The 27,279-nt window shown below is 36.8% G+C and overlaps 1 protein-coding gene across 1 annotated transcript in view; it reads left to right on the plus strand.

Annotated features, from left to right (window-relative positions):
• Positions 1-27,279, plus strand: part of LOC150091236 (rho GTPase-activating protein 12-like) — a 308,288-nt gene that overhangs the window by 264,852 nt on the left and 16,157 nt on the right. Inside the window, exons 14-15 of the mRNA XM_090382932.1 lie at positions 5,146-5,274; positions 14,974-15,079. Coding sequence (XP_090239058.1) covers positions 5,146-5,274; positions 14,974-15,079 — 235 coding nt within the window. The remainder of the gene's footprint in view (positions 1-5,145; positions 5,275-14,973; positions 15,080-27,279) is intronic.

Consider the following 27,279-nt stretch of genomic DNA (forward strand, 5'->3'; position numbering starts at 1 on the left):
TTCTACCCAACTTTAGCCTCTCTCTTTTTTGTTTAATCTTGTTAATCTCAGAAAACCCTGTTTCACACAAGTAGGAAGTCGAAAATGCCAATAAAATTCTAATTGCCTTTTTTTGGAAATTCGTGGATATTCATTTTGAATTTTGATTCAAAATTTGCTAATATTAGTGTTATTAAAGTGAATTTACAGCAACTGGTCACTACAGATCTCAGCCAATTCTTCTTCCTCTTGCAGATTCCGAAGTTCTAACATTGGAAGGTTTCTTGTTGCAAATGGGTCTCTTACCCACAAATAATTTTTGGTATCAAGCGATGGGAAGTAATGCTCATTTTTTGTCATTAACAGCTATAATGTTTCACTTATTACATTAATTATTTTAGTATAATTTGTTTTGGCAGTCAAGGGCAGTCATTTCTAAATTTTTTCATTTACATATTTTTTCCATATACTCAACTTTACTTTAAAGGCGACCAACCTGTCAGTAGGAGTGAGTAAATTTTCCTATGGGCCTTACATACTGATATTTAATTTATTAAGCTGCATGAATAAATCTGCTAGAAAAACTGATTTACGGCACAAAATTTCATCACTTAAATAATGACGAAATTTTGATTGCTCCAGTGAAAAAAAAATGAGCATTTCCTCATGCAACTTGTCCATAGGCATAAGTACATTTTCTTATGATAGCCACTGAACCTGGGTAGGTATCATTAAAGAGAAATGATCAGACTCCAATTCCTCGCATAATTTTCTGAAAATACTTTTTTTGTGGTCTAGTTTTGATATAATTGACTGTTTTAACTGCTTGATCAAGTACAAGTTTTTAAATTAGGCAGGACTGTCTTCACTACTAGAACTTCTCTGTGTCTAAAACAGTGTGTTGTAATAATATTTGAACTGTGTCGTTTTACTAAGTTTACAAATCCTTTTAGTGCTCCTGTCATCGTGGGAGCACCGTCGGTACAAATGCCAACACACGACTTCCACAAAATATACCGCACTTTTGTAAATAATTATTCATTACTTCAAAAATATCTTGGCTGGTTGTCCTTTGTGTGAGTTCTTTACAACAACAACAAAAAAACAAAAGAAAAAGAGAGATGAATAGTTGTGTCGTTTTTGATAAACCTGACAAATGCTATTAATTGGACTTCTCACTAATATCTGTAGAATTATTATCAACTTGCAATGCAAACAGTCGCCCAAACAGCTATAATGTTTCACTTATTACATTAATTATTTTAGTATAATTTGTTTTGGCAGTCAAGGGCAGTCATTTCTAAATTTTTTCATTTACATATTTTTTCCATATACTCAACTTTACTTTAAAGGCGACCAACCTGTCAGTAGGAGTGAGTAAATTTTCCTATGGGCCTTACATACTGATATTTAATTTATTAAGCTGCATGAATAAATCTGCTAGAAAAACTGATTTACGGCACAAAATTTCATCACTTAAATAATGACGAAATTTTGATTGCTCCAGTGAAAAAAAAATGAGCATTTCCTCATGCAACTTGTCCATAGGCATAAGTACATTTTCTTATGATAGCCACTGAACCTGGGTAGGTATCATTAAAGAGAAATGATCAGACTCCAATTCCTCGCATAATTTTCTGAAAATACTTTTTTTGTGGTCTAGTTTTGATATAATTGACTGTTTTAACTGCTTGATCAAGTACAAGTTTTTAAATTAGGCAGGACTGTCTTCACTACTAGAACTTCTCTGTGTCTAAAACAGTGTGTTGTAATAATATTTGAACTGTGTCGTTTTACTAAGTTTACAAATCCTTTTAGTGCTCCTGTCATCGTGGGAGCACCGTCGGTACAAATGCCAACACACGACTTCCACAAAATATACCGCACTTTTGTAAATAATTATTCATTACTTCAAAAATATCTTGGCTGGTTGTCCTTTGTGTGAGTTCTTTACAACAACAACAAAAAAACAAAAGAAAAAGAGAGATGAATAGTTGTGTCGTTTTTGATAAACCTGACAAATGCTATTAATTGGACTTCTCACTAATATCTGTAGAATTATTATCAACTTGCAATGCAAACAGTCGCCCAAAATTATTAATATGTTGAACAACTTGTTCTTCAATATCATCGGACATTTCTTTTATACGCCTGCTAATTGTTCTGTTCGAAAGTGGTACTGTCATTATTTTATTTTTTTTCGGCTTCCTCTCCCAAACTACTTTTCATGATTGCCCGACATGCTGGTAAAATCAGACTTTCTGCAATCATGTGAGATTTCTTTTTTTTTTTTTTTTCCCACCAGTTTGGCTACTGAATAGCTGGCTTCTTGAGCTATATCAGCTATTATAGACATGGTATAAAATTCTGTACCTTGTTTTCTAGTAGAGGCCTGCAATCTTTTAAAATATTCCATAGTTTCGTAGAATGCTGCAATTTACTCGGCACCATTGATTCATTCGATAGTTTTAAACCATATGCCATATTTAAAGGTAGAGGACAATCTTGGGTACCGGTATATGAAAATCTTATCGCCAAATAATCATCACATATTTACGACAACATATTTTCTTCTTTTTTGATGTTGATGGTGGTTCGTTTTTGTTTTTGTCATTTTCTCCAAGTTCGTTATCAATTTGCTTCTGATTTCCTTTCACTAAAAATTTTTCCGTCGCTAATAATTTCTAAAAAAATTAAAAGTTACTTCTAGAATGTACTAATACAGTTAATTGAAGATACCTTTCTGTACAAATTAACTGAATATGACGTTTTAGAGATATAAAAACAAAAAAGTACTTTTAAAACACAAAGGAAATTTCTTACTATGCTGCTTACAAGTTGCACTTATATAACTGCAGGGTGCCTGGGAGAGTTTCTCAAGTGATAAGAATGGCTGAATAAAGGTGAACAGATCTACTACTAGGGATCAAAAGGTGATTAAAGGTGAACAGATCTTTTTTTTTTTTTTTTTCTTTGCATTTTCCACAGCATACTTGAAGCACACAGGTTGAGAAACTCTCGTGTAATGGATGAGGGGTTATGCTCGTAGTTAAGAATCATATAAAATCTAAAGCAGTGCAACCAGTCAACATGAGTAGCCAGAGTGATGTTGAGTCAATTTGATATCACACAAGCACTGAGAAAACAAAAATGAGAGTAGGAATGTGTTATGGGCCTTGATAAGTATAATGAATAGCAATACAGACAAATAGAATAGACCAATATATCAGAATGTCTTATAATGCTTTTTTTTAACTTTGTTGTTGTACAAATAAGAATTACCAAAAAAGGTTGCATTAGAGAAGTCAATACAAGATGCTGAAAAATAAGGTCATGACATCAACACAGCTTATGATCCCTCCACTGGCTAAACCTGACAGTGGTGAACCATGCTCGACATGAATGGTCAAACCTAGGGTTCGAGGGTCTGTTCTTGGTACCTCTGTGCAGTTATGGTTACCCCATCAAAAACATGGAGAGGTGCGGGCACTGATCATTATTCTCCCCCACACAAGAACACCATCTCCACCATAAATGTCTCTTTCTCTAATGTTGAAGGGAGGATGGTACTGCATTCCTTGTTGTCTCCAGATGAAATAATGTTTAGAATAATCTGTTTGTAGGCTAAAATGAAATTCATCGGAGAACAGTACCTTTTTTGTCAGGATTCCAAGCCACATGTTCATGGCACCAGTTTCAACAAGCTTTCAAGTCATCCAATGGCCTGCCATCTCAAAGAATCACCTAAATGATAATGACTTCCTGAGTACTGGAGATGTGGCTATCCCACTGAGCAAGCCACAAAACAGGAATGAAATAATGTGATCACAAATATCCTGTTTTTATAAGCATGAATAATTTGCATAATGTGCAGCTCTGTAAGGTGATAGATCTATTTCTATTGCATACTTGGAATTTGCATGCTGAGATGACTATTATATCAAATATTCACCTTCGGCAACACTGTTCACAATAAAATATTCATGAAAAACATTTTATTTTGTTCTGTTAATTTTGTTGAGTAGTGTAGATATCATTTTATCAGCCAAGCAAAATAAACTTGCCCCCTTTTTTATATATAAGTTAGCAACAATAAAGTATTGCTGCCCTGATATTGCATAGCAGCCCACTGCTAGAGTTTTATAAAATCTATGCTACTTTAGAAATTAAATTTCATTCTCAAATTGCACACAGTTTCTATTAAAACAGCCACAGGACTGTTTACTAGTGCAATTTGCTTTAAACATTAAATTTTGTCTTTGGATTTCTGTTGGGATTATTTGTTAAGACATCAACCTATTATAATTAATTTTTGAATGATATTGTTGTTCAATTTGCATCTCTTCAGAAATGCTGAGTGAAAGTTTTGATTCAATGTTTGATAACAGTGGTACTACTGTTCAGACTGCTGTCAGAAGCATTTCTAAGAGTTCTGATTTCAGGTGGTTTTTTTTTTTTTTTTTTTTAAATCTGGTTAAATGTTCTTAAGGACCGCTGCAGAGCACATGGTGTCTAAAGAGGAAACCAATAAGTTCCGAAACTGGTCAGAGCAGTTTGTTGAGTTTTTAATGGATAACAGATTTGCTCAGTGGATGATGATATCCGATTAAAAGCAATATTCGTTATTTTAGTTTGACTATGTGGATGGTTGTCGTTGTTTCTATAGAGCACATGCTTGAGAACTATCACGTGTCATAGCATCTCCTAATGGTTGACTGCAAAACTGAACACAGAAAAGCATTTATATTTAATCTGTTTCAAATTTTTTATCTGAATGATTAAGAAAATGTTATTTTGTGTTAATTTGTTATTATGTCTTCCCATGATGGAAATTGGAGTTTATTGTTTTGTGAGTTTAATAAATTAAAAAAAAAATAAAATAAAGCATATCACAGCTGCCTTGCATCAAAATTTCCATCTTCACATTCTTCAACTACACTAAAGCTTGAAATAGTTATAAACAAGTTAATAATAAATCCAAACTGGATTTTGCAGAATTCAAAATGAAATTTGCCTCATGACCAAATGATAGTCAGAGTTTGTTTTAAATTTTAGTGTTGAAGTGTAAGCCACTTAATTTGGAAATAGTTATTATTTATTTGCTGTAAAAGGCCGTATGCATTTGTCATCGTTAGTTATTGGAAAGATGTTTTTGCTCCCCCTTAGATAATTACATTGGTTTGAAGGAACAAGAGGATGTACATGTGCTGACTGGAGCTCTGAAGATGTTTTTTAGGGATATGAAAGAGCCATTGATTCCTTTTAAGATGTTTGACAGTTTTCTGGCAGCTATAGGTAATAAATACTTTTTTTGAAAATCTGCATTTTCAAATTATTGATATTTGAATTTTTTTATACTTGATTGTAATAATGCACTGTATTGTCAAATACTTAAAATAGCAAATACATGGTGTTTTGATTATTATTTTTTGAAAATTCCTGTAGTAATTTTACTTTGATATACTATAGTACCCTCTTTGATTTTATTGTAGTAACTTTACATTGATTAAAACAGAGACATATGAATGTCATTTTTAATCCACTGAGATTCCATGAGATGGAACTTACTGTAAAGTAGCAAACTATAACCGAATCAAAGAAATGGCATTCGATTGTTTTTAGCCATTTCAAGAATGAATCTTTTATATGTGTGAAATCCTGAGCCATGTAAAAGAAAAGTACTTTTTTTTTCAATTGTGAAAGGCATTTAAATGCCTTTTTTTTTTTTTTTTTTTTTTTTTTTTTTTCCAGTATGGATGGTCCTAGCAGTTGGAAGGAATTCAGTCGAACAGAGGATCTGAAAGGGCCTTTAATAATGTCACAGAGGTCATAGAAGCTGCTAATTGTAGTTGGCCCAAGGTTCTTGCGCCTTTACAAACTTCTTGTTTGGATATACAGTACCATAAAAAAAATAGTAGGAATAGTACAGGAACTGCTGGAAGTTATTATAATAATACAATGAACAATGTAACTTACTGTGGACCACAAGGAAAATAATGAGAAATACTGAAGAGTTATTCAGAAAGTGCAACAACTAATCAAATATCCATTTGGAGTTCTGTGGAAAGCACTGCCATAAGCAGCTACATTAGATCTGTTATGCATTTGTATTTGTCTACACAACTCTGGGGATTCCCCTCACATCTGCTGTATCTATTGTCTCTTGTTTAAAAAGTAATGCTTTGTCAAGCCAGTGATATGTTTTGTGAGTATTGTTTCATGAGATTGTACAACTGGATAATTAGTGACTCTGAAGAAGAAATATAAAGGCTATATGGTTCAACACAAATGCATTAACAAGCTGGTGCGAGCTGTGAAGCACATCAACTTTATTAACATCATACTGGAGGAATATTGATGGGTCTGTAGGAAATTAGCCTGTGTTCATAGTGGTGTTTACATACGTGCCAGTTGACAGTTTTCTTTGTGAGGAAAGGGAGGGATAGTGTAATGTCTAATTTTTTAGCCATAAATCTAACACTGCATTAGCTGTGTATGGCGTGGTGTCGCCTTGCATAAACCAGTCTGTATTCACAGGAAGTTGAGTTGCCATGAATGCAGTGCAATTATTCTGACACATGTAAGGTACCTCTGTAGTTTCAATAAAAGATTGACTGGACTACCAACATGGTCACTTCCCCTCAAGGCTGCTTTTCCTCATATGCTGCCAAAAACTATGTTCTGCTCATTCGCAACATTTCTCCCCTCTGCCCCATTATGAGAGCTTCTCTGACTCAGGGGAGGTACCCATGGACTGGAGATGTGCAAATGTGACCCCAATCCAAAAAGGAGGATCAAAGGGAGACAGGTAATTACAGACCTGTTAGTTTAACTTCTGTTCCAGGAAAATTAATGGAGGCACTGGTTAAAAAAGTATTGCAGGATCATCTAGACAAGACTTCAGTTATAGCTCGGACACAGCATGGGTTTGTTAAGGGGAAGTCTTGTCTGACCAATTTGATTGGATACTATGATGTAGTCACAAAGGAACTGGATGTAAAGGATAACTTTGATATCATGTATTTGGATCTTAGAAAGGCTTTTGATACTGTTGCACATGACAGACTGCTTACAAATTGGAGCAGTGTGGCATTAGAGGCAAATTGCTGCTGTGGATAAAGGGATGGTTGAGTGGGAGAAGACAGAGAGTGGTAATCAATGGACACTGCTCTTCGTGGACTAATGTTATTAGTGGAATCAATCAGGGTTCAGTGTTGGGTCCATTATTGTTTTCTGTATTTATAAATGATATTAATGATGGTATATCAGGCTTAATGTCCAAGTTTTCAGACGATACGAAGGTTGGCAGGGTTGTTAATGACACTAATGACAGTACGCTGCTGCAACAGGATCTAGAAAAGTTGAGCAGATTGGCTGAGAGGTGGCAAATGAAGTCTAACCTTGACAAATGTAAAGTACTACATATGGGAAGCAGTAACTCCAGAGCAACATATCAACTGTGTGGTACTACACTGACGGTGGTAGAGAAGAAAAGGACTTGGGGGTATTTGTGCAGGCAGATATGAAGTTTTCTGAGCAGTTCAGACGGTCTGCAAGAGTAGCTCATGGTGTCTTGTCAATGATATACAGGAATTTTTCTAGTAGGGATAAGGAGGTGATTATCCCCTTGTATAAGGCAATGGTCAGGCCACACCTTGAGTACTGTATACAGGTCTGGAGGTCTCATTTTAAGAAGGATGTAGAGCTGTTGGAATGAGTACAGAGAAGGGCAACAAGATTAGTGAATGGAACAAAGGGTTGCTCTTATGAAGAAAGGCTTAAGTTTTGCAAATTACAGTGTCTGGAGACTAGGCACCTGCGAGGTTATCTGATTGAGGTGTATAAAGCCTTGATTGGTTTGAGCATGCTCGATGCTGATGGGATTCTTCCTCTTGCTCAGAATAATCGCCTGAGAGGGCGTAAATTCAAATTGAGGAAAGACGGTTGTAGGATAAATGTGCAGAATTTGCCTTTAGCCAGTGGGTGGTTGATTGCTGGAACAAACTTCCATCTGTCGTTGTAGAATTTGATAGCTTAAATAGATTCAGGGCAGAACTTGGACAAACATTTGGAGCAAGTGAATGGGTGAAATAAGGGTTTTTTTTTTTTTTTTGGTTGATGCTATATAAGCTTGCTTTCTTGCATCATGTGCATTTCCTAATGCATTTCTTGTGGGTGCCCAATGGGTGTCAGAAAAGCCTGACATCTCTTTCCAGGTTACACTTTTTTATTTGTTTCAGCAAAAAAAAAAGGTAATAGTACAACTTTAGCCCTTTCTCGATTGTGAGGTATGACCTCTCTGCCAATTATCTTACTGGTGGGAATAAAACATCAAGAGAACTTTCATTAAATGCAGAGCAGTGTTATTTTGCTATATAATTCAGTGGTCAGACCACGTATCAAATACTGGATGTGTGACTCTTTTTTTTTAGGAGCATTAGCAACTAAGGCCATATTGATCTGGGATATGCGGTGGTCATCCCCTGACGTTTCTGCATCCTCCGTATTTGGTGGTGACAGGCTCGAACCCCGGTCTAATCAAGAAGCGAGTGCTATGTACTGCTGCTCCTTCCCACCTGGCTACGTAGGCGCCAATATATCAGCAGTAAAAGTAGGATTATCTTGATCATTATCATTAACTTCTTCGCTTTCAGGAGTCTCAGAAACAATCTCCACTATTTCGTATTTGCTAAGAGGTTTATCAATTAACAATTCTTCGATATCTGCCGACGTAAGATCATGGAATCCTTCTCTACCAATTTCACATGCCAAACTTATTATATTGGGGAATTCTGCAGTATGATTGAAGGGAACAGGAGCATTCTCTTTAACACATGCAGGCCAAATAGCATTCCAGCATGCATTCATAGTTTCTGGTCTCAATTCAGATAACGAAAATCAAACGTGATCAATACAATCCATAATTGAAAATTTTTTCCACACATCGATAACTGACAGTGTTTCATTATCATTTAGCTTGTTCAAAATGAACTGAAATGTTCGTCTGACATAATATGTTTTAAAAGTCGCAATTATACCCTGATCTAGAGGTAGCAATGATGTGGTATTGGGCGGCAGAAAACAAAATTGCACATTTGGGTGTTCTATGTGGGTACCCAATGGGTGTCAGAAAATCTCGAATTTAAATAACATCTAACTTCCAGCACAAAATGTTTGTGGAACCACTGAGTGAAAATATCAATGGTCACCCAAGCTTTTTTGTTGGCCATCCAATGAACTGGCAATTTTTGAAAATCTATGCCTTTCATTGGCCGTGGTCTTAACAATCGATTTATGAGCAGTGGTTTTAACATCCGATCTCCTAACGCGTTCGAACAAAATAGGAGTGTTATGCGATCCTTTGCTGCTTTGAACCCAACAACAGTTTTTTGCATTTTTGATACGTAAGTTCTGTTTGGCATTTTATTTTCAGAAAAGGCCAGTTTCATCCATATTCCAAACTTGTTCACGAGTGTAACCTCCATCTTCAATTATTTTAGCAAGTTTTTGTGGAAATGCTTTGCCAACCATTTCATCAGCAGAAGCCGTGGTAGAGAATGAAAAGGACCTGGGGGTAATTGTGCAGACAGATATGAAGTTCTCTGAGCAGTGCAGACAAGCTGCAAGAGTAGCTCATGGTGTCTTGTCAATGATATAAGGAATTTTTCTAGCAGGGATAAGGAGGTGATTATCCCCTTATTTAAGGTAATGGTCAGGCCACACCTTGAGTACTGTATACAAGGTCTGGAGGCCTCATTTTAAGAAGGATGTAGAGCTATTGGAATGAGTACAGAGAAGGGCAACAAGATTAGTGAATGGAATGAAGGGTTGCTCTTACGAAGAAAGGCTTAAATTTTGCAAATTACAGTGTCTGGAGACTAGGCACCTGCGAGGTGATCTGTAAAGCCTTGAATGGTTTGAGCATGCTCAATGCTGATGGAATTCTTCCTCTTGCTCAGAATAATCAAATTGAGAAAAGTCAGGTGTAGGATAGATGTGTGGAAGTTTGGCTTTAGCCACCGGGTGGTTGGTTGGTGGAACAGACTTCCCTCCTTTGTTGTGGAAGTTGATGGCCTAAATAAATTTAAGGCTGAGCTGGACAGGTACTTGGAACGAACGGAGGGGTGAAATGGGAGCGTGTTTTTTTTTTGGCTGATGTTTCATAAGCTTGCTTTCTTGCATCATATGGCTCTACTAATGGTAATGCTTGATTGATCCCGTCAGCTAGCATTCTTTTTTGTACATTATCTTCTATCCACATCACTAAAGCTTTTACGGCCTTTTCTAGAACAACATCTCTTGTGTATGATGATAATTTCGCACTCGATTTTGTACCATAACATACTGCTTTTCTAATAGCCTCTTCATTTTTCTTTATAGATCTGATAGTTGATTCACGGACTCCAAAATGCTTACCCACAGCCATCACACCTTCCCCAATTTGAAGATGATCTAAAATTTGAATTTTTATATCCAAGGGATATAAAAATGGCTTTCCTTATTTTTTTGGTTATCGGCAACATCATGTGAGGGCTGGATTAAAATCTTTGGTTAATGAAATGAAAGTTTGAAAATTACATACAATGTAGCTTACCATTTATTATTTCTTGGCAAAATTATTAATTTTATAATGCGATTTTTATTTTGATTTCACTTAAAAAATGCAAATGGAAAAAATGTGGTAACTGTGTTGTCTACTCAAACACCAAATTCAAACTGCTAAGAACTGCTTTTTTATGCGCAGTCAGTTATGTAATTGGGGGAATTTAGAATTTAGAATTTTCTTAATTGAAACGAGAATGCAATTCTACAAAATTCTCAGAATTTTCTTGAATTACGGATTTTTTCCTAACTTAGACTTTAGGTTGGTTGCTTAAAGGTAAATAAAAATCACGTTAAAAAAATTATTTTTGATATCCCAATTTGCGTAACTCCGAATTCGCATAAAAAGAGGTTTAGGTGTACTGATATCATACCAACTCAGTGTTATGCAGATGTTTCCCATCCAGGAATATATGCTTCTCGAATCTAGGTCTTTCTGATCAGTTTTTCCTGTTCTTATTATTCTTATTCTATTCAATTTCAGATATCCCTATTATTTCAGCATTCACTGATTTTACTAGTACTTTAAATTCATCAAATTTATTAACTGTACTCCTAATATTGGTATACAAACACACAAGACAGTAAGTCTTTTTATAGTCTTTGTATCCTTACATATTCTATCTAGCTGCGTATAATAGTGCAACTGAATTTCAAAGTGCAACCTGAAAAATTGAGTAAAAGAATAACTAAAGGTTATTGCAGAATGCTGTTTTCTTCAAGGAAAGAAATACTCACTGATGTCTGTAAGGCAGAGGTAGGTGAACTGTCCCATCTTCCCCAAGAATTGCCGGAAACCTACACTGATGTTCAAAGTGCATCACCTGGGAATTTCACATTTCTAACCCTTTTTCACAATGGTATGTTACATTAATAGCTAACATCACAAATAGAAATATAAACAAAACATATTTATTAATAGTTAAGACAAAGCTAAGTAATATTTGACAGGTGCTCTCAAAATATTCCAAAATGAGCATTTGCATCCTTTATACAGCAGTTTTGGTAAACACGACAATTATGGCTGAAATGTTATCAGAAGCCCTCAATTTGCTTCAGTTTATCATTTTAAATGGAAAGCAAAATGGAAAGTTCCAGGTGCAAACTAATATTTAGTTGAACTGCCTCTGGCCCTGTTGACAGCAGCACACCATCGAGGCATTGACAAGATCAATGCTTCGATGGTGTGCTGGTGTTGAGGCATTGACAAGATCAATTTCTGAAGATAATCAACTGATAGTTCGTGGTTCCAAACAAGAATTATGGCTTCCTGAAGTTCATGAAAGGTCTTTGGTTTCTTTCTGGCAATTGCAGATTCCACCTGCTGCCAACAGTTCTCTATAGGATTCAGGTCCAGGCTGATTCCTGGCCAGCTAAGAGTTGTAATGGACCATTCTTCCAACCATTTTTTCATCTGTAATAAATGTAAACGCATTACTGTCGAACTTCTAATGCAGAAATGAAGCTAAAGTAACTACAGAAGTGCTTACTTACACTTTTCGCCCGATGACAAGGAGCAGAGTTGTCCTAAAGATGCAGTTACTTGGCAGGTTGAAATGGTCTCTGATGGTTGGCAGCAATTTGCCTTTCAATATAGCCAGGTATCCATTGGCACTTACGGAACCTTTTACAAACTGCAAGTGACCTACAACGTGATACAAAATGCATCCCCATATCATTTGGCTGGTAGGGATTTTCACTGTAGACACCATCCAGTTTGGATGGTATTCTTCACCACGTATACGGCAAATCATTTGTCTCAAATCCTAGCCATACAGGTCGAATTTCTTCTCATCCGAGAAAATAACTGACTTTCGCTGCTCGGGGGTCCATTTTCTTATGACGATGGGCCACAAGTCCATTTTTGAAGAAGTGTCTTCTGACTGTTGCTGCACTTGCTCCCACTCCTGTATGTTCTTCCCATTCTCTTTTCAGCCACCCTGAGCCTGAATTACGATTTGGACAAAGCACCATTCCAGTTGTATCAGAGGCGAAATTCCTGGGACTCATTTTTGACAAAAAGCTGACATTTGTCCAACACATTCGTCAGTTTCGCACAAAGTGCACAAGAGGGCTTAACATCCTCCACTCTCTCTCTCTCTTCTACCTCTTGGGGTGCAGACCGATGCATTCTCCTATGTCTATACCGTGCACTTGTATGCTCAAAATTAGATTATGGGTCTCAGGTATATGCATCTGCCAGAAATAGCGCTGTTCGTTGGCTTGACCCCATCCATCATCAAGCCATTCGTATTGCTACTGGTGCATTCAGAACATCACCTGTCCAAAGTCTGTATGTCAAAGCAAATGAACCATCCTTGTCGCTTCGACGAATGCAGTTGTCTCTACAATATGCCTTTAAGCTGAAGTCCCTGCCAGACCATCCCACGTGGACCCATTTTCGAGCCACGATGGGAAAATCTCTACAACACACGACGGACCGCCAATCGCCCATTCGGCATTCGTGTTCAAGAGCTACTCAATGAGCTTAACATCTCGGTAGACAAGGTTGCTCGATCACCTAAGGAGCCCCTTCCACCCTGGCATGCACAAACACCAGCATGTGACTTCTCACTCAAGATTGCGACGAAGTCTAATACTCCACCTTCTGTCTACCTTCAGCTCTATTCACAACACCGTGCAGAACATTTTGACTTCTTGCCAGTCTACACAGATGGCTCGAAGTCAGAATCATATGTGGGATCTGCTGCTGCTGTCTTTCCAAATAATACCATATCAGAGCAGATACCCCTTGACTGCAGCATTTATACTGCAGAGCTGCATGCTATAGAGTTAGCTCTAGATCACATAAGAAAACATCATTACCAACGGTGTATTATATATGCCGATTCAGTGAGTGCACTACAGGCTTTATCAGCGATGTCACACACTAACCATCCAACCCTGTCCCGAATTCAGCAGATAATATACAATCTCTATGCAAGTGGATTCGATATCCGCTTCTGCTGGATTCCCAGTCACATCGGGATTAGAGGAAATGATTTGGCTGACATTGCAGCCAAATCGGCAGCCCTGACGGATAATCTTGACCTGTTAGTCCCCTATACAGACTACAGGCAAGTGATCCGTAGTAACCTACAATCTCAGTGGCAAGATTCGTGGCATCGACTGATTACTACAAACAAACTATGTCGAATTAAGCCTGTGATCCATCCTTGGCGGTCCAGCTTACGCAGGGATCGCAAAGAGGAAGTTGTTCTTACCCAGCTCCGCATAGGACACTGTCATGTGACACACTCCTTTTTGCTGAGGGCTGATGACCCTCCTATGTGCGAGCAATGCGACACCGTTTTATCCGTCCAACACATTTTATGCGATTGTACTAGTTTTATAAATGCTCGATTTAGCGCTTTTACCCATCTGACTGAGCCATATACACTCAGTCAGATTTTAAATTACAACGACAATGTGTCAGCAGTTTTTAAATTTTTAAAATCGATCAATGTGTATACACTCATATGAAATATACAATTTGCTTTTATCATTATACTGATTTTATGTATTGATATGTCTGTATATATATGCAACTTTAGACGAAGTAAACTTTTTTAACACTAACAAGTCTAATCTTTTTTGAATTTTATTCTTTCCATGGCACACTATAACCTTGCTGTTTTTGCGCCACAAAAATCAAAATCAACTCAACTCAACTCAACTCTCTTTTCAGCTCAGATGAAAAAGCTTTACGGTTCTTAAGGCATAAACCCTTCAAATGCAGTCCTGTTTTGAAGTAGAGACTCATTTGTGTCTGGTTCCTTTTTTCCTATCAGCAGAACCAGCATTCTGAAGTTTGGAAAGAAATCTACTCACTGTCGACTGATTACAAGACACTCTATAAGCAATATGACAGGAATAACATCCTTCCTCACGTAAAGCAACAATAGCACTCTTTCTTCGTGGCATCAACTGCACGTAACTCGCCATCCTGACACAAGCAAGGAATGACTGCAACTCTTGCAGAACGTGCTTATATAGCTGAAAGTAACAGCTGATGCAATCTGTAAGAAATATTGCCATATACTTACATTATTCAGATGACAATTACAATTTTAAGGGGTGATGCACTTTCTTTGAACACCAGTGTATTTCATAGTTTCATATTTTATATGAAAAGACAAAATCCTGTTTTATCAATCATATCAAAAGAATAATACCTAAATACCATATAAATCCATTCTTTTTAACTTTCTAAATCAAGTAAATCTGTTCTTATTAATTTGTCAGATCAACAAGTATTATTGAGAATCAATCATTTTACCACAAAGTAACCAATAGCTGTGCATTATCCTATTAAATTAAGTAATAAACTATTATTATTATTTAATAACATATAGATAAGTAGTGCATTAAAATTTCGTATGATTATTATAGGCTTGCCAGACAGAACCAGCAAGCTTCGAAAATTGAAAGACCTTGTTAAAAGTCTTCCACAACCAAATTATGACACATTGAAGTTTCTCCTGCAGCACCTGCTAAGGTAATATTTTTTATTTATAAGGTAGAGATTCTTTAAGCAAGAAATTAAAACTATGTTAGGATATTATTGAAATGTTCAAATATTGTTTGTTTAAAAAAAATGATAAAAGCAGCACAATCAAATTTAAATTATAAGTAGTGTAGATTGTTAAAAGATGTATTTTGAATAAGTTTTGAGTTTAGTTCCATTATATTTTAGCTTAGTATTTTTTTACTACATCTCTCTCCCTTTCAATGTATTTTTTTTTTAATGTCAAACTTTCCATATATATGCATGTCAGCTATTTTTATTAAAACCAGCCAGCAAGCCTATATAGTTTCAAGTAATTGCCACAATCTGGAAGTTGCAGATATGTGAAACTGATAGCTGGCAAGTTTTTTTGTGGAGATTACCTGCCTAATATAAAATATAACCCAGGGGCTGACATCTGGTGAGTATGAGCTTGGCACACCCACAGTCCTCAGCTGAATATCATCATTCTTCTCTTCCTTGGTGATACCCTTCTACTTCTGACACACTCTCTCTCTCTCTCTCTCTCTCTCTCTCTCTCTCTCTCTCTCTCTCTCTCTCTCTCTCTCTCTCTCTCTCTCTATCGGTAACTCAGAATTTTTTTTTTTTTTTTTTTTTTTTGCTGTTGCAGCATAAGCCTCTGGCTTATGCTGCAACAGCAAATATACACCATATGGCTAACAGAAGCCTATAGCAGATATAAGCTAGTCTGTAATCAAGTCACAAAGGAGGTTAGGCAGGCGAAGGCAGATTACAAGAAATCTTTGGCAAAGGATGCTAAGAAAAACAGCAAGGATTTCTTTAGTATATAAACTCTAAGAGGAAGGGAATGAATATGATTGGTCCACTTGATATCGATGGTTCAACTGTTGATGATCCTGCTCAGATAGCAAACAAACTGAATGAGTATTTTGCATCTACATTCACACATGAGGAGTTAAGGTTTGAAAATGCCAGAAGGTTATCAAATTGTAGCAGGGTGCTTAATAATTTTGTAATAACTGAGAGTAAAGTGGAGGAGAAATTGTTGAAGTTAAACATAAAAAAGGCACCTGGGGTGGATGGGATCTATCCAGTTATATTAAAGGAGGCAGCAAATGAAGTAAGCAAACCTTTAGCCATAATTATGAGAGCATCCTTGGACTCAGGGGAGGTTCCCATGGACTGGAGATGTGCAAATGTATCATCAATTCACAAAGGGGGATCAGAGGGTGACACGAGTAATTACAGACCAGTTAGTTTAACTTCTGTTCTTAGTAAAATAATGGAGTCACTGGTTAAAGATGCATTGCAGGATCATCTAGACAAGACAGCAGCAATAATTCAGACATAGCATGCGTTTGTTAAGAGAAAGTCTTGTCTGACAAATTTGATTGGATATTATGATGTGGTTACAAAGGAACTGGATGCAAAAAATAATTTTGATATCATATACTTGGATTTCAGGAAAGCTTTTGACACTATTACGCATGCAAGATCACTGTACAAATTGGAGCAGAATGGTATTAAGGGTAAGTTGCTACAATGAATAAAAGGATGGTTGAGTGGGAGAAGACAGAGGGTGGTAATGACTGGGTGCTGCTCTTCGTGGACTAATGTTATTAGTGGAGTCACACAGGGTTCGGTCTTGGGTCCACTGTTGTTTTGTATATTTATCAATGATATTGATGAAGGTATATCAGGCTTAGTGTCGAAGTTTGCAGATGATACAAAGGTTGGCAGGGTTGTTGATGACAGTAATGGCAGTGTGCTACTGCAACAGGATCTAGAAAATTTGGGCAGATGGGCTGAGAAGTGGCAACTGAAGTTTAACCTTGACAAATGAAAAGTACTGCATATGGGTAGAAGTAACCCCAGAGAAATGTACCAACTGTGTGGTACTACACTGAAGGCGGTAGAAAATGAAAAAGACCTGGGAGTAATTGTGCAGTCAGATATGAAGTTTTCTGAACAATGCAGACAGGCTTTTAGGGCAGGTCATGGGGTTCTGTCAATGATATATAGGAATTTTTCTAGCAGGGAAAAGGAGGTTATTTGTTATTTGGTTTTTAGGAGCATTAGCAACTAAGGCCATATTGCTCCGGGATATGCGGTGGTCATTCCCCGATCTTTCCGCATCCTCTGTATTTGGTGGTGACGGGCTCGAACCGCAGTCTAATCAAGAAGCGTGTGCTTCGCACTGCTGCTCCTTCCCACCTGGCTACGGAGGCGCCTAGGAAAAGGAGGTGATTGTCCCTCTGTATAAGGCAATGGTCAGGCCATGCCTGTGTACAGGTCTGGAGGCCTCATTTTAGGAAGGATGCAGATTTGCTTGAGCATATACAAAGAGAAGGGCAACAAGATTGGTGAGGGGGATGAAGGGATCCTCTTACCAAGAGAGGCTTAACTTCTGCAAATTGCAGTGGCTGGAGACTAGGCACCTGCAAGGTGATCTGATTGAGGTGTATAAGACCTTGAATGAGTTGAGCACCCCGAATTCTGATGGAATTCTTCCACTTGTTCAGATTACAAACCTAAGGGGGCATAAAATTCAAATCGAGGAAAGACAGATGTAGAATAGATGTGCGGTAATTTGCCTTTAGCCAGCGGGTGGTTAATTGCTGGAACAAATTTCCATCTGTCGTGGAAGCTGATAGGCTAAATAAATTTAAGGAGGAACTGGACAAACATTTAGAGGGAATTGTTTTGTAATTTTTTTTTTTTTTTTTTTTGGCTGATGCTGCATAAGCTCATATACTTGCTTTCTTGCATCACATGCCACCACCACTACTACTGCTACTACTACTACTGCTCTCTCTATGTACCGTGTCCGTTAAGGACATTGGTGATCATGGTTTCCCTGCTAGAAAAATTCCTATATATCATTGACAGAACCCCATGACCTGCCCTAAAAGCCTGTCTGCATTGTTCAGAAAACTTCATATCTGACTGCACAATTACTCCCAGGTCTTTTTCATTTTCTACCGCCTTCAGTGTAGTACCACACAGTTGGTACATTTCTCTGGGGTTACTACTACTGCTACTACTACTACTGCTCTCTCTATGTACCGTGTCCGTTAAGGACATTGGTGATCATGGTCTTCCACATCTCTCAATCTTTTGCTGTTCTCAGCAGGTCTAGACTCCATACATTCATCCGTACATTCAATTGGTCAGGCTACTAATATAGTTTATTCTCTGTCTTCCTCTGCTTCGCTTTCCATTCACCTTGCCTGTCATGATGGTCTCCTCCACATCTTTCTTCCTCATGAAGTGCCCAAAAAATTTCAGCTGCTTTTCTCTTATGTTCCTCAGTAATGATCTTTGCGTTCCTGCTCTTTGTAGTACCTCTACATTTGTGATATGTTCAGTCCAGGATATTCTGAGCATCAGTCTATAAAACCATATTTCTGTCGCCCTCAAACGCTTTGCCATTTCTCGAGAGATTGTTTAGCATTCACTACCGTATGTAAGGATAGGAACTGTTTTCATAGGAACCATGTTTTAGAAACTGTTGCCCAGTTTCTGAAACATGGCCTTGGCCATACAATCCATCTCTTGATTTCATTATCTGATCGTCCAACTTGTGTAACACAACTCCCTAGATAATTGTATTTCTCTACTTGTCTTATGATGTTGTTCCCTATTTTCAGTATACATTTGGGCACAATTTTCTTTTTGCTGAAAACTATGTACACCTAATTCTGTTTTTACATGATAGATACGTTCCTGAAAAATACGTGTAAAAAAAAGACATTGTATTTAGGGAAGAAAAGAAGATTGGTTCCGGATCTAAAAAATCAGTAAAAATAATTTTAAAAAAACACATAAAAATATTCGTTTTAAGCTTATTATTTTATTTCAACAAAATACACATGTAATAATATGTAATGAAAATGTATTAAAGTAAATTTGTATGCATATGAAATGAAAAAAATTCTTCATGAACAAAAAAAAATCTGTTTTACACATAACAAGATTTTATTCATTTTCACTTTCTGATAATAAACGGCGCATACATTTGCGTACGACTGGGATATCACTAGAAATGTTGTGGACATCATCTTCTTCCTCTATTAATGAAATTCTTTCTGTGATCTCTTGAGCAAAATCAGCACGAGTCTCCTCTGGTGCTGATGTTTCACCGGTTTTACGAACGAATTCAGTTATTAATCGTTGTGTTCGTGTTTTGGTTAGGCCGTTATATAATTCTCTGTAAGAGGCTGTCAACAATTTCAGTTCACGTTGAAACTTCTCAGCGCATTCCTGATTAGGGTCATGTTTGACAAAATGATTACCTAATTTTCTGGCCAGTTCCAGACCTTCTTTTATTAAATCTGCATTTAGAACAGGATCATTTTCTTCATTATCACTACGTTATGTGGGATAAGAAGTCCCAAGGACAACCTCTAATATTTCATCTTCGCTTAGGGCTTTGTCGGTTAACAAATCATCAATATCTTCAAACGATAGATCATCGAATCCTTCTCCACCAATTTTGTGTGCCATTGTAATGATGTTGGGAAATTCGGTCGTATTAGGGATGATGGGATCTTTGCTTTTTACACATTGTGGCCAAACCGCTTTCCAACACGCATTTAAAGTTACTGGTTTTAATTCAGTTGACGCTAATCCAACTTGATTGATACAATCCATAATTGAGAATTTCTTCCAAACATCAATGACTGTTAGTGTTTCATCATTCAGTTTGTCCAAAACGTGTTGGAATGTTCGTTTTACGTAGTATGTTTTAATTGTCGCAATTATACCTTGGTCTAGCGGTTGTATCAAAGATGTAGTATTAGGTGGCAGAAATAAAATTTGTACGTTTGGGTGTTCCAAGACATTATGGCTGGGTGCATTGTCAAGAAATCAGAAGAACTTTAAATTCAAGTCCTTTCAAATTCATATAACGCCTGACTTCTGGGACGAAACATTTGTTGAACCATTCTGTAAAGATAGCAGTGGTCACCCAGGCCTTCTTGTTTGCCATCCAGTGAACAGGCAGTTTACCTTTCATTGAACGTGGGGTTAGGGCTCGATTTACCAGCAGTGGTTTCAACATACGATCTCCTCAAGCGTTGGAGGAAAATAACTAGGTCACATGATCCTTAGCTACCTTAAAACCACCAGCAGTTTTCTGTGATTTGGCTACATGCGTTCTGTTCGGCATTCGTTTCCAGAAGAAACCAGTTTCATCTGCATTCCGCACTTGATCAGGAGTGTATCCTCCATCTTCAATAATTTTTGCAAGTTCCTGCGGGAATACTTTAGCGGCCAATTCATCTGCAGATGCATTTTCACCTTTAATTTTTATATTATGAAGAGCATTCCTTTTAAGAAACCCTGTCATCCAACCTGTACTCGCAGAGAATTCATACTTTCTGTTTAACTGAGATGAAGTGCTTGGCTCGTTTTCTTTAATCTGTTTTTAAATTCTTAGTGCTGTTTGCTTGATGGCATTTCCATCTACTGGTACTCTTTTTTGTGACTGATCTTCTATCCATGTTACCAGAGCCTTTTCCATTTTTTCCTTGACAATATCTCTTGTATATGACAATGAATTAACACTTACTTTTGTTCCAGAACATACCGACTTCCTAATTGCAGCTTCATTATTCTTAATAGTTCTTATAGTACTTAATGTACACCAAAATGCTTTCCTACAGACGTAGCCCCTTGTCCAGTTGCGAGACAATCTAAAATTTGAATTTTAAGTTCCAAAGAAATCGCTTTCCTTTTCATTTTGGTAATAGGTGAATTATTTGACATTATATAAGGGCTACCAAAAAATATCTCAGTTATAATTAATAAAAAAAGGTATGAAAAATTTGTAAACGTACAATTTATTGACTATCAGCAAAATTAATAAATTTTTATGTGCACAAATTTCACTAAAGATTCTTTCACTTTGAAATAGAGCTTACTACTAAATGTCTTCCGAAGATACAATGCACGAATACTGTAGATGTGCACCAAATTCAGTAAAAACGATGATTCATAGACACCTAGATGTACACATTGGTAAACAAAAGCATGCGTTTCAAAACGCACACACTAGCTGTTATCCAATCTATTGGTGTGAGTAAAATAGAAATGATACTAATATGCCACAAATTAAAAAAAAAATTTTCTTAGAATTTAGACAAAAAAAATTCATTGAAATCATGTTAAATCAAAATGACTCACGTAAAAAGAGAATGAAATATTTATTTTGAATTCGTGTTAAATCAAATTCATGTAAAAAAAGTTCGTGCAAAAACAGAATTAGGTGTATTATATTAATTACTTTACAGCCACTTAATACATTATAATACAATTCTCCAATTCTACCGAGTGAAGTTATAGAGTTTGACTAATTGAAAATCATTTTTCCAGTTAGAATTGAGATAAGATAATGCAAATTTTTTAAAAAAATATGTTACTTACATTGATAACAGTATGAGTTGGAGAACGTGAAGCAAGAAGAAACCCTTCGGAATTCCAAGTTATGCTCGTTACAAGAATATGGTTCTTCGCATTCAAGAATGTAACACAACTTGATGATGGTCTGTTGAAAAATAGGCATATATAAATTTGGGAATAACAGAATTGAGAACATTTCTGAAAATTCATAACACTGGAAGTGAATTCAGTATAATGCTTATTTCAAAAGGATTTACTCTTCTGCTTTCAACACTAACAGTGAATTAAAATAACAGTGCAAATTCATCAATTTACAGTAATAACATTGGATGTTAAGAAGCTAGTATATAACTAGATCCTTAAATGATCCCCCAGGATTACCAAGACTATTTAAGACTATTAGTCCTCAGTCTCAGCAATGAGGACTTATAGTCCTAAAAGACTTGTTTACTATAGCATGAATCCAACCCATCATTTTATTAATAGCAGTCCTGATAATGCTGTAGACACAGTTCATACTAAGTGTTGTTTTACTGTTCTTTGTTTCAGTTTTTTCAGCTTAACCAGGATTTTGACTACTACTTGTACATGGTAGGACATTTCCATGTTCAGGTGCGCCTTGATGTTCTTTAAACCAAGTGTTGGTAATCACTTGTTGATTTATCTTTCACCACTGTGCCCAGATTTTGCCTCTTTCATTTTGATTCCCCAATCCATATCTTCCTATCACGTCTCCATCTGGCTCGCTTCCTACTTTTGCATTTAAGTCTCCCATTATGATTATAATTTCCTGTGATTTGCATTGTTTCCTTGCTGTTTCCAGCTGCTCATAAAACTTTTCTAGTTCCGCTTCACTACTCTCTGCTGTTGGAACATACACCTGAATGATGTCCATATCAAAAGATTTTCCTTTGAGTTTGACCAGCAGTATTCGGTCTGATAAAGCCCACCAATCTAACATGCTCTCAGACGTTGCCCTATCCAACAAAACCCCAGTTCCTCTTTCATGTCCGTCTCCTCCCGAATAAATCATTCTTTGTTGCCCTGTCTTGAAGTCTCCGCTCTCTTTCCACCTGATCTCACATAACCCGAGTATGTTAATTTGTAATCGTTCCATTTCCTGTTTTACATTATCAAATTTGCCGCACTGAAAAAGAGTCCTCACATTCCAAGTAGCCAATTTCAACTACTACTACTAGAACAATAGTTGAACTAAGATAAAAAGAAGTGGTGTGTAAGGAGTGCATGTGTGCACTTAATATAGTACATGAAGGAACCTTTATATATGTGATCATACTCCTTCGGTCCTTTATGTGAAAAAATGTATATACAGAGTGATTCACTACCAGTACGACAAACTTGCAGGAGGTGTAGGGGCCACAAAGACGAATCGGAATCACATAGCATTGCAGGGTCCGAAATGCCTTCATAATGCTGTAGAGGACCTTGAACGGGAGGTCGCATGAACAGCGATCCCGCTGGAAGTCAGCATTTGCGAACCATTTCTGTTGAAGAAACCAAGTAGCAAAAGTCCTCCGGAGTGGATAATCCACAGGCTCCAATGATTGTATGCATTGCAGATGGTATGAACTCATTTGGTTTGTTGACAGTATCCTCCATACAGTGGATTGGGAAATACCCAATCGTTGGCCTATCGCTCGAGTACTCGTACTCGGATTGCCTTCTGCAAGACGTAGGACATTCTCCTCATTGTCTGGCGTCTTCGTCGTTCGCTCTCGATTCATGGTACCTCTCGTGAAACAACCAGTCTCACATAACTTTCTGTGCACATGTGCGAAAATCGTATGATGAGGAGCACGCCTGTCCGGGAAACGTTCCTGGTACAAGTGCAGAGCGGCGTGCCTGTTACAGTCCGCAGCTCCATATGCGAGGTGCATGTCAGCCAGTTCAACGTTTGAATACTCGTACACCCTACTGCCTAGGGAACCGGTTCGCAAATGCTGACTTCCAGCGGTATCGCTGTTCACGCGACCTCCTGTTCAACGTCCTCTACCGCATGACTAAAGCATTTCGGATCCTGCAATGCTATGTGATTCCGATTCGTCTTTGTGCCCACTACACCTCCTGCAAGTTTTTCACACTGGTAGTGACTCACCCTGTATACACATGCATATTTGTGAAAGGTTAACAACAAATAAGACTACAATATATGACACAAAACAAATTGGCTTGGTAACCAGTGACAAGGTGCACTAAATTTGACCTGTCATTGATGCTGCTTGCAAAAAAGTAAGCATTGAAATTAAGGTTATTAAAAGTTTAGTCTTTATTGCAAATGTCAAATACACAAGCATTAGGTATGTTTTCCACTTAATGTTGTAAACATGTAGTGGTAGCATGTGATCATTGTACTTAGGATTAACATGAAAATAGCTGCTTTTAAATAGGTTCCTGAAAAGCTATGAATTATCAGTGCTTGTAAGCTCATTTTCAAACTAATTTTTATTAATGCATATTACACTGTGATTGATAAATAACATATTAAAACTCAAAAGTTATTAAATAAAAATTTATTGAAGTAATGCACACATGAGCAATATATATATTTTTTTTTATGGTGAATTTTTTAATTGGCTGGGGGATAATCTTGTATTAGGCCAGTTTATTTAAAGAATGAATGTAAGGTCAGTTGCCTAGCTTGCTTTCTCTCTCTCTCTCTCTCTCTCTCTCTCTCTCTCTCTCTCTCTCTCTCTCTCTCTCTCTCTCTCTCCCCCCCCCAAATAAATCCTTAGCCACTTATCAGATTATTAATTTTATTTTGAATGTGAAGCTTCTTTCATTGTCTGTGTCCATTTTTACCAAAACCTTACAATTTCCATTTTTATTTCAATATTAAATCCTCTTTTTTTTAAAAAAACAGTTTTTCACTCATGTTTACATTATGAATAGTAGTAATAATATGTATGAGGTACACTCAAAAAATTCCTGGAATTTTACTGTAAAGATTTATTTATATAAAAGTTTATTGAGTGAACAGTTAGGCTTACTAGCTTAATCACTTTCAAAGTACCTTCCTTCTGCCCACACACACACATGTACTTGCTCCATTAGTCTTCCCAAGCTTTTAAACATTCTTTAAAATCATTGGTTTCTTTAGCACACATAGGACTGCTTCCGCATTTTCTTTGATGCCATCCACTGTTGTGAAATGACCACCCCGAAGTTCTATTTTCAATTTAGCGAACAACCAGAAATCAGGCTGTGCGAGGTCAGGGGAGTAGGGAGGCTGCCTGACTGATTTGATTTTTTTTCTCCAGCCAAGAACTGCTGAACTGCCATTGCCATGTGTGAGCACGTTGTCATGGTGCAGGATCCAGTCATCCTTCCATGTCTTCACCTCAAATTCTCACACAAATGTGTTCAAACTTCAACATAGTAAGTAGCAGTGATGCTTCTTCTCTTAATCACAAATTCAATTTCTGTGAACTGTGCCCTCATTGTTAAAAAAAAAAAAAAAAAATCAGCGTGACTTTGTTACGAATTTTGGATTTTGTTGCACAAGATTTCCTGGGCCTTGGGGACATTTTTGTGTGCCATTCAGTTGATTCCACCTTGGTCTCAGGGTCATAGGAAGTTTGGATCGTGCGTAGATTTTTTGAACAAATGACGTGTTGGCCTTCCTGTAGTGCATCTGATCATCCAACAGCAAGCATGGAATAAACTTTGCACATGCACAATGCATCCCTAAATCTTGTATTAGGATTGTGTGTACTGAGCCTACAGATGTTCAGTTTCATGAACAGTATCAACAACAGTTGTTTGAATGAGTTCTTTCACTTTCGTGACATTTTTGTCTTTGCGTGGTTCATCTTCCAGTGTTTCCTGACCATTTTTAAACTGATTTAAACCACTTTTAAACTGCTGTTTTCTTCAAAGCATCATCTCCGTAAACTTTCTGTGATGCATGCACCTCTGTAGCACTTTTCCCAAGTTTAAAGAGGAACTTGATGTTAGCACACTGTTCAAACTGTAACATTACACAATCAGCTGTCACACACACACACACACACACACACACGAGTGAAATGGTTGAACTTGATTAGCACACTGTTCAAATCGTGACATTTCGCGGTCATTCGGCTGTGACACGAATGAAGTGGTTGAGCCTGTTCCCACTTTTCGTGCATGCTCAGCAAGGTCAACATCAATCCCCCAAGAGACCGGACCGTACGGCTGTAATGCAAACCATTTAAATAGTAGTGAGTGATTCCAGGAACTTTTTTGAATATACTATGTATATATAGGAACTGTATATACATTTTTACACACAAAATATATAGCAAATCAAAATATGCAACATGCACTCACAGATGTTGAACTGAAATGATGCTAGTAAGAAAGAGTGTAATATGGTGGTGCTTGGGTTTCATGAATGTAACTTGAAATGCCCTGTAAATGGCACATTATAGCAGGATAAGTTATTTATCATCTATTTGTATGAATTCAGTCCGAAATGAAAAGGAAATACAGTGGATGTTGCTTATTGTGACCACTTCAGGACTCAGCTTAAGTGATAATAAATGGAAACTGATGAAATAATGAGCACTTCAAACTGCATGGAGTGTAATCCATCTTTAATTTATTACAGAATTACAGATTATTCTCAGACGTAACTGTAACATCTCAATAATTATCAGTAACTGCAAAGACAGCATAATGGTAAATTATGGTGACTCGTTTACATAGAGTTGTTAATTTGATTATAAATTTCTTACCTGTTAATATTTAACCATTAATAATACTAGCCAACATGATTTTTACCTCTAGGAACTTAAATGCTATTTTTAGCCAATTTTTATGTGTAGATTTCGAAAATCACCATGATAGTTTCACATCACTCACAGTTATTATATATAGAGGTAGTTACGTTTTACTAAATATGCCAATTTCACATAATCTAGCCAGTAATTTATGATGTACTGATATATTTTAACAGATATAAGCTCATTCTCTTAATTTTAACCATCAATTCTGGCCTTGGTTTTCTTGTGATAAACATAATCAGACTTCTACCTATGGTTCTTAGGTTCAAATTCTGATGCAACAATTTACAATTTGAAGAGAGCACACAGCGTTTTTGATGAGCATTTTTGTGGGCTGTGCCAAGGTTTTCCAAGTATTAACTGATCTTGACATGTTCTCAGGATTGTAAATCTATCCTCCAAACACTTTTCTACATTTGTATTATAAACCTGAATTATACTTATGTATCCCATTATGTTAACATTAAACATTGGTACATCTTTTGATGGAGACGTGATAGACTTTTTATGGTGACTTTCAGAATCAGCGCATTTATTTCCTCTAGAATCACATATTTTCATTGCAGAGGTATGACAAAAAAATTTTTTTTTGGCTAGTGTAATTATATGTGTGAGAGAGCCTGAGTTAATCAACAGATAGCTATTAGTGAACATCAGGTAATAGTTAATTTAACAGTTTAAATCACTTTTAAATCAGTTAATAAGATTAAATTAATAAAAATAAATAAAATTTAATTTCAGTAAATAGATAGCAATGAATATTTACATTCCTGTAATGCTGTCTTTATGGCACTATCAACCTCAAATAGCAAGATAGTGGTTTACGATTAATTATATTTATATGTTCTATATGTTCAAACTAAGAATTTTTTTAATCAAAACTCAGGTTTAGGTCTCCTGGAACCAATCATAGTTATCTGAGGGTGAGGATATTCAGAGAGAGCAGGGGTTTGGATATTGCAGATTAGACATCAGTTTGCAGGCTAATCTTTTTGATTGTCTTAGGTGTGTGGGTGTGTTCAA

The sequence above is a fragment of the Mastigoproctus giganteus genome, chromosome 1 (genome assembly GCF_048544385.1).
Source record: "Mastigoproctus giganteus isolate SK-2022 chromosome 1, ASM4854438v1, whole genome shotgun sequence".
Lineage (NCBI taxonomy): Eukaryota > Metazoa > Arthropoda > Arachnida > Uropygi > Thelyphonidae > Mastigoproctus > Mastigoproctus giganteus.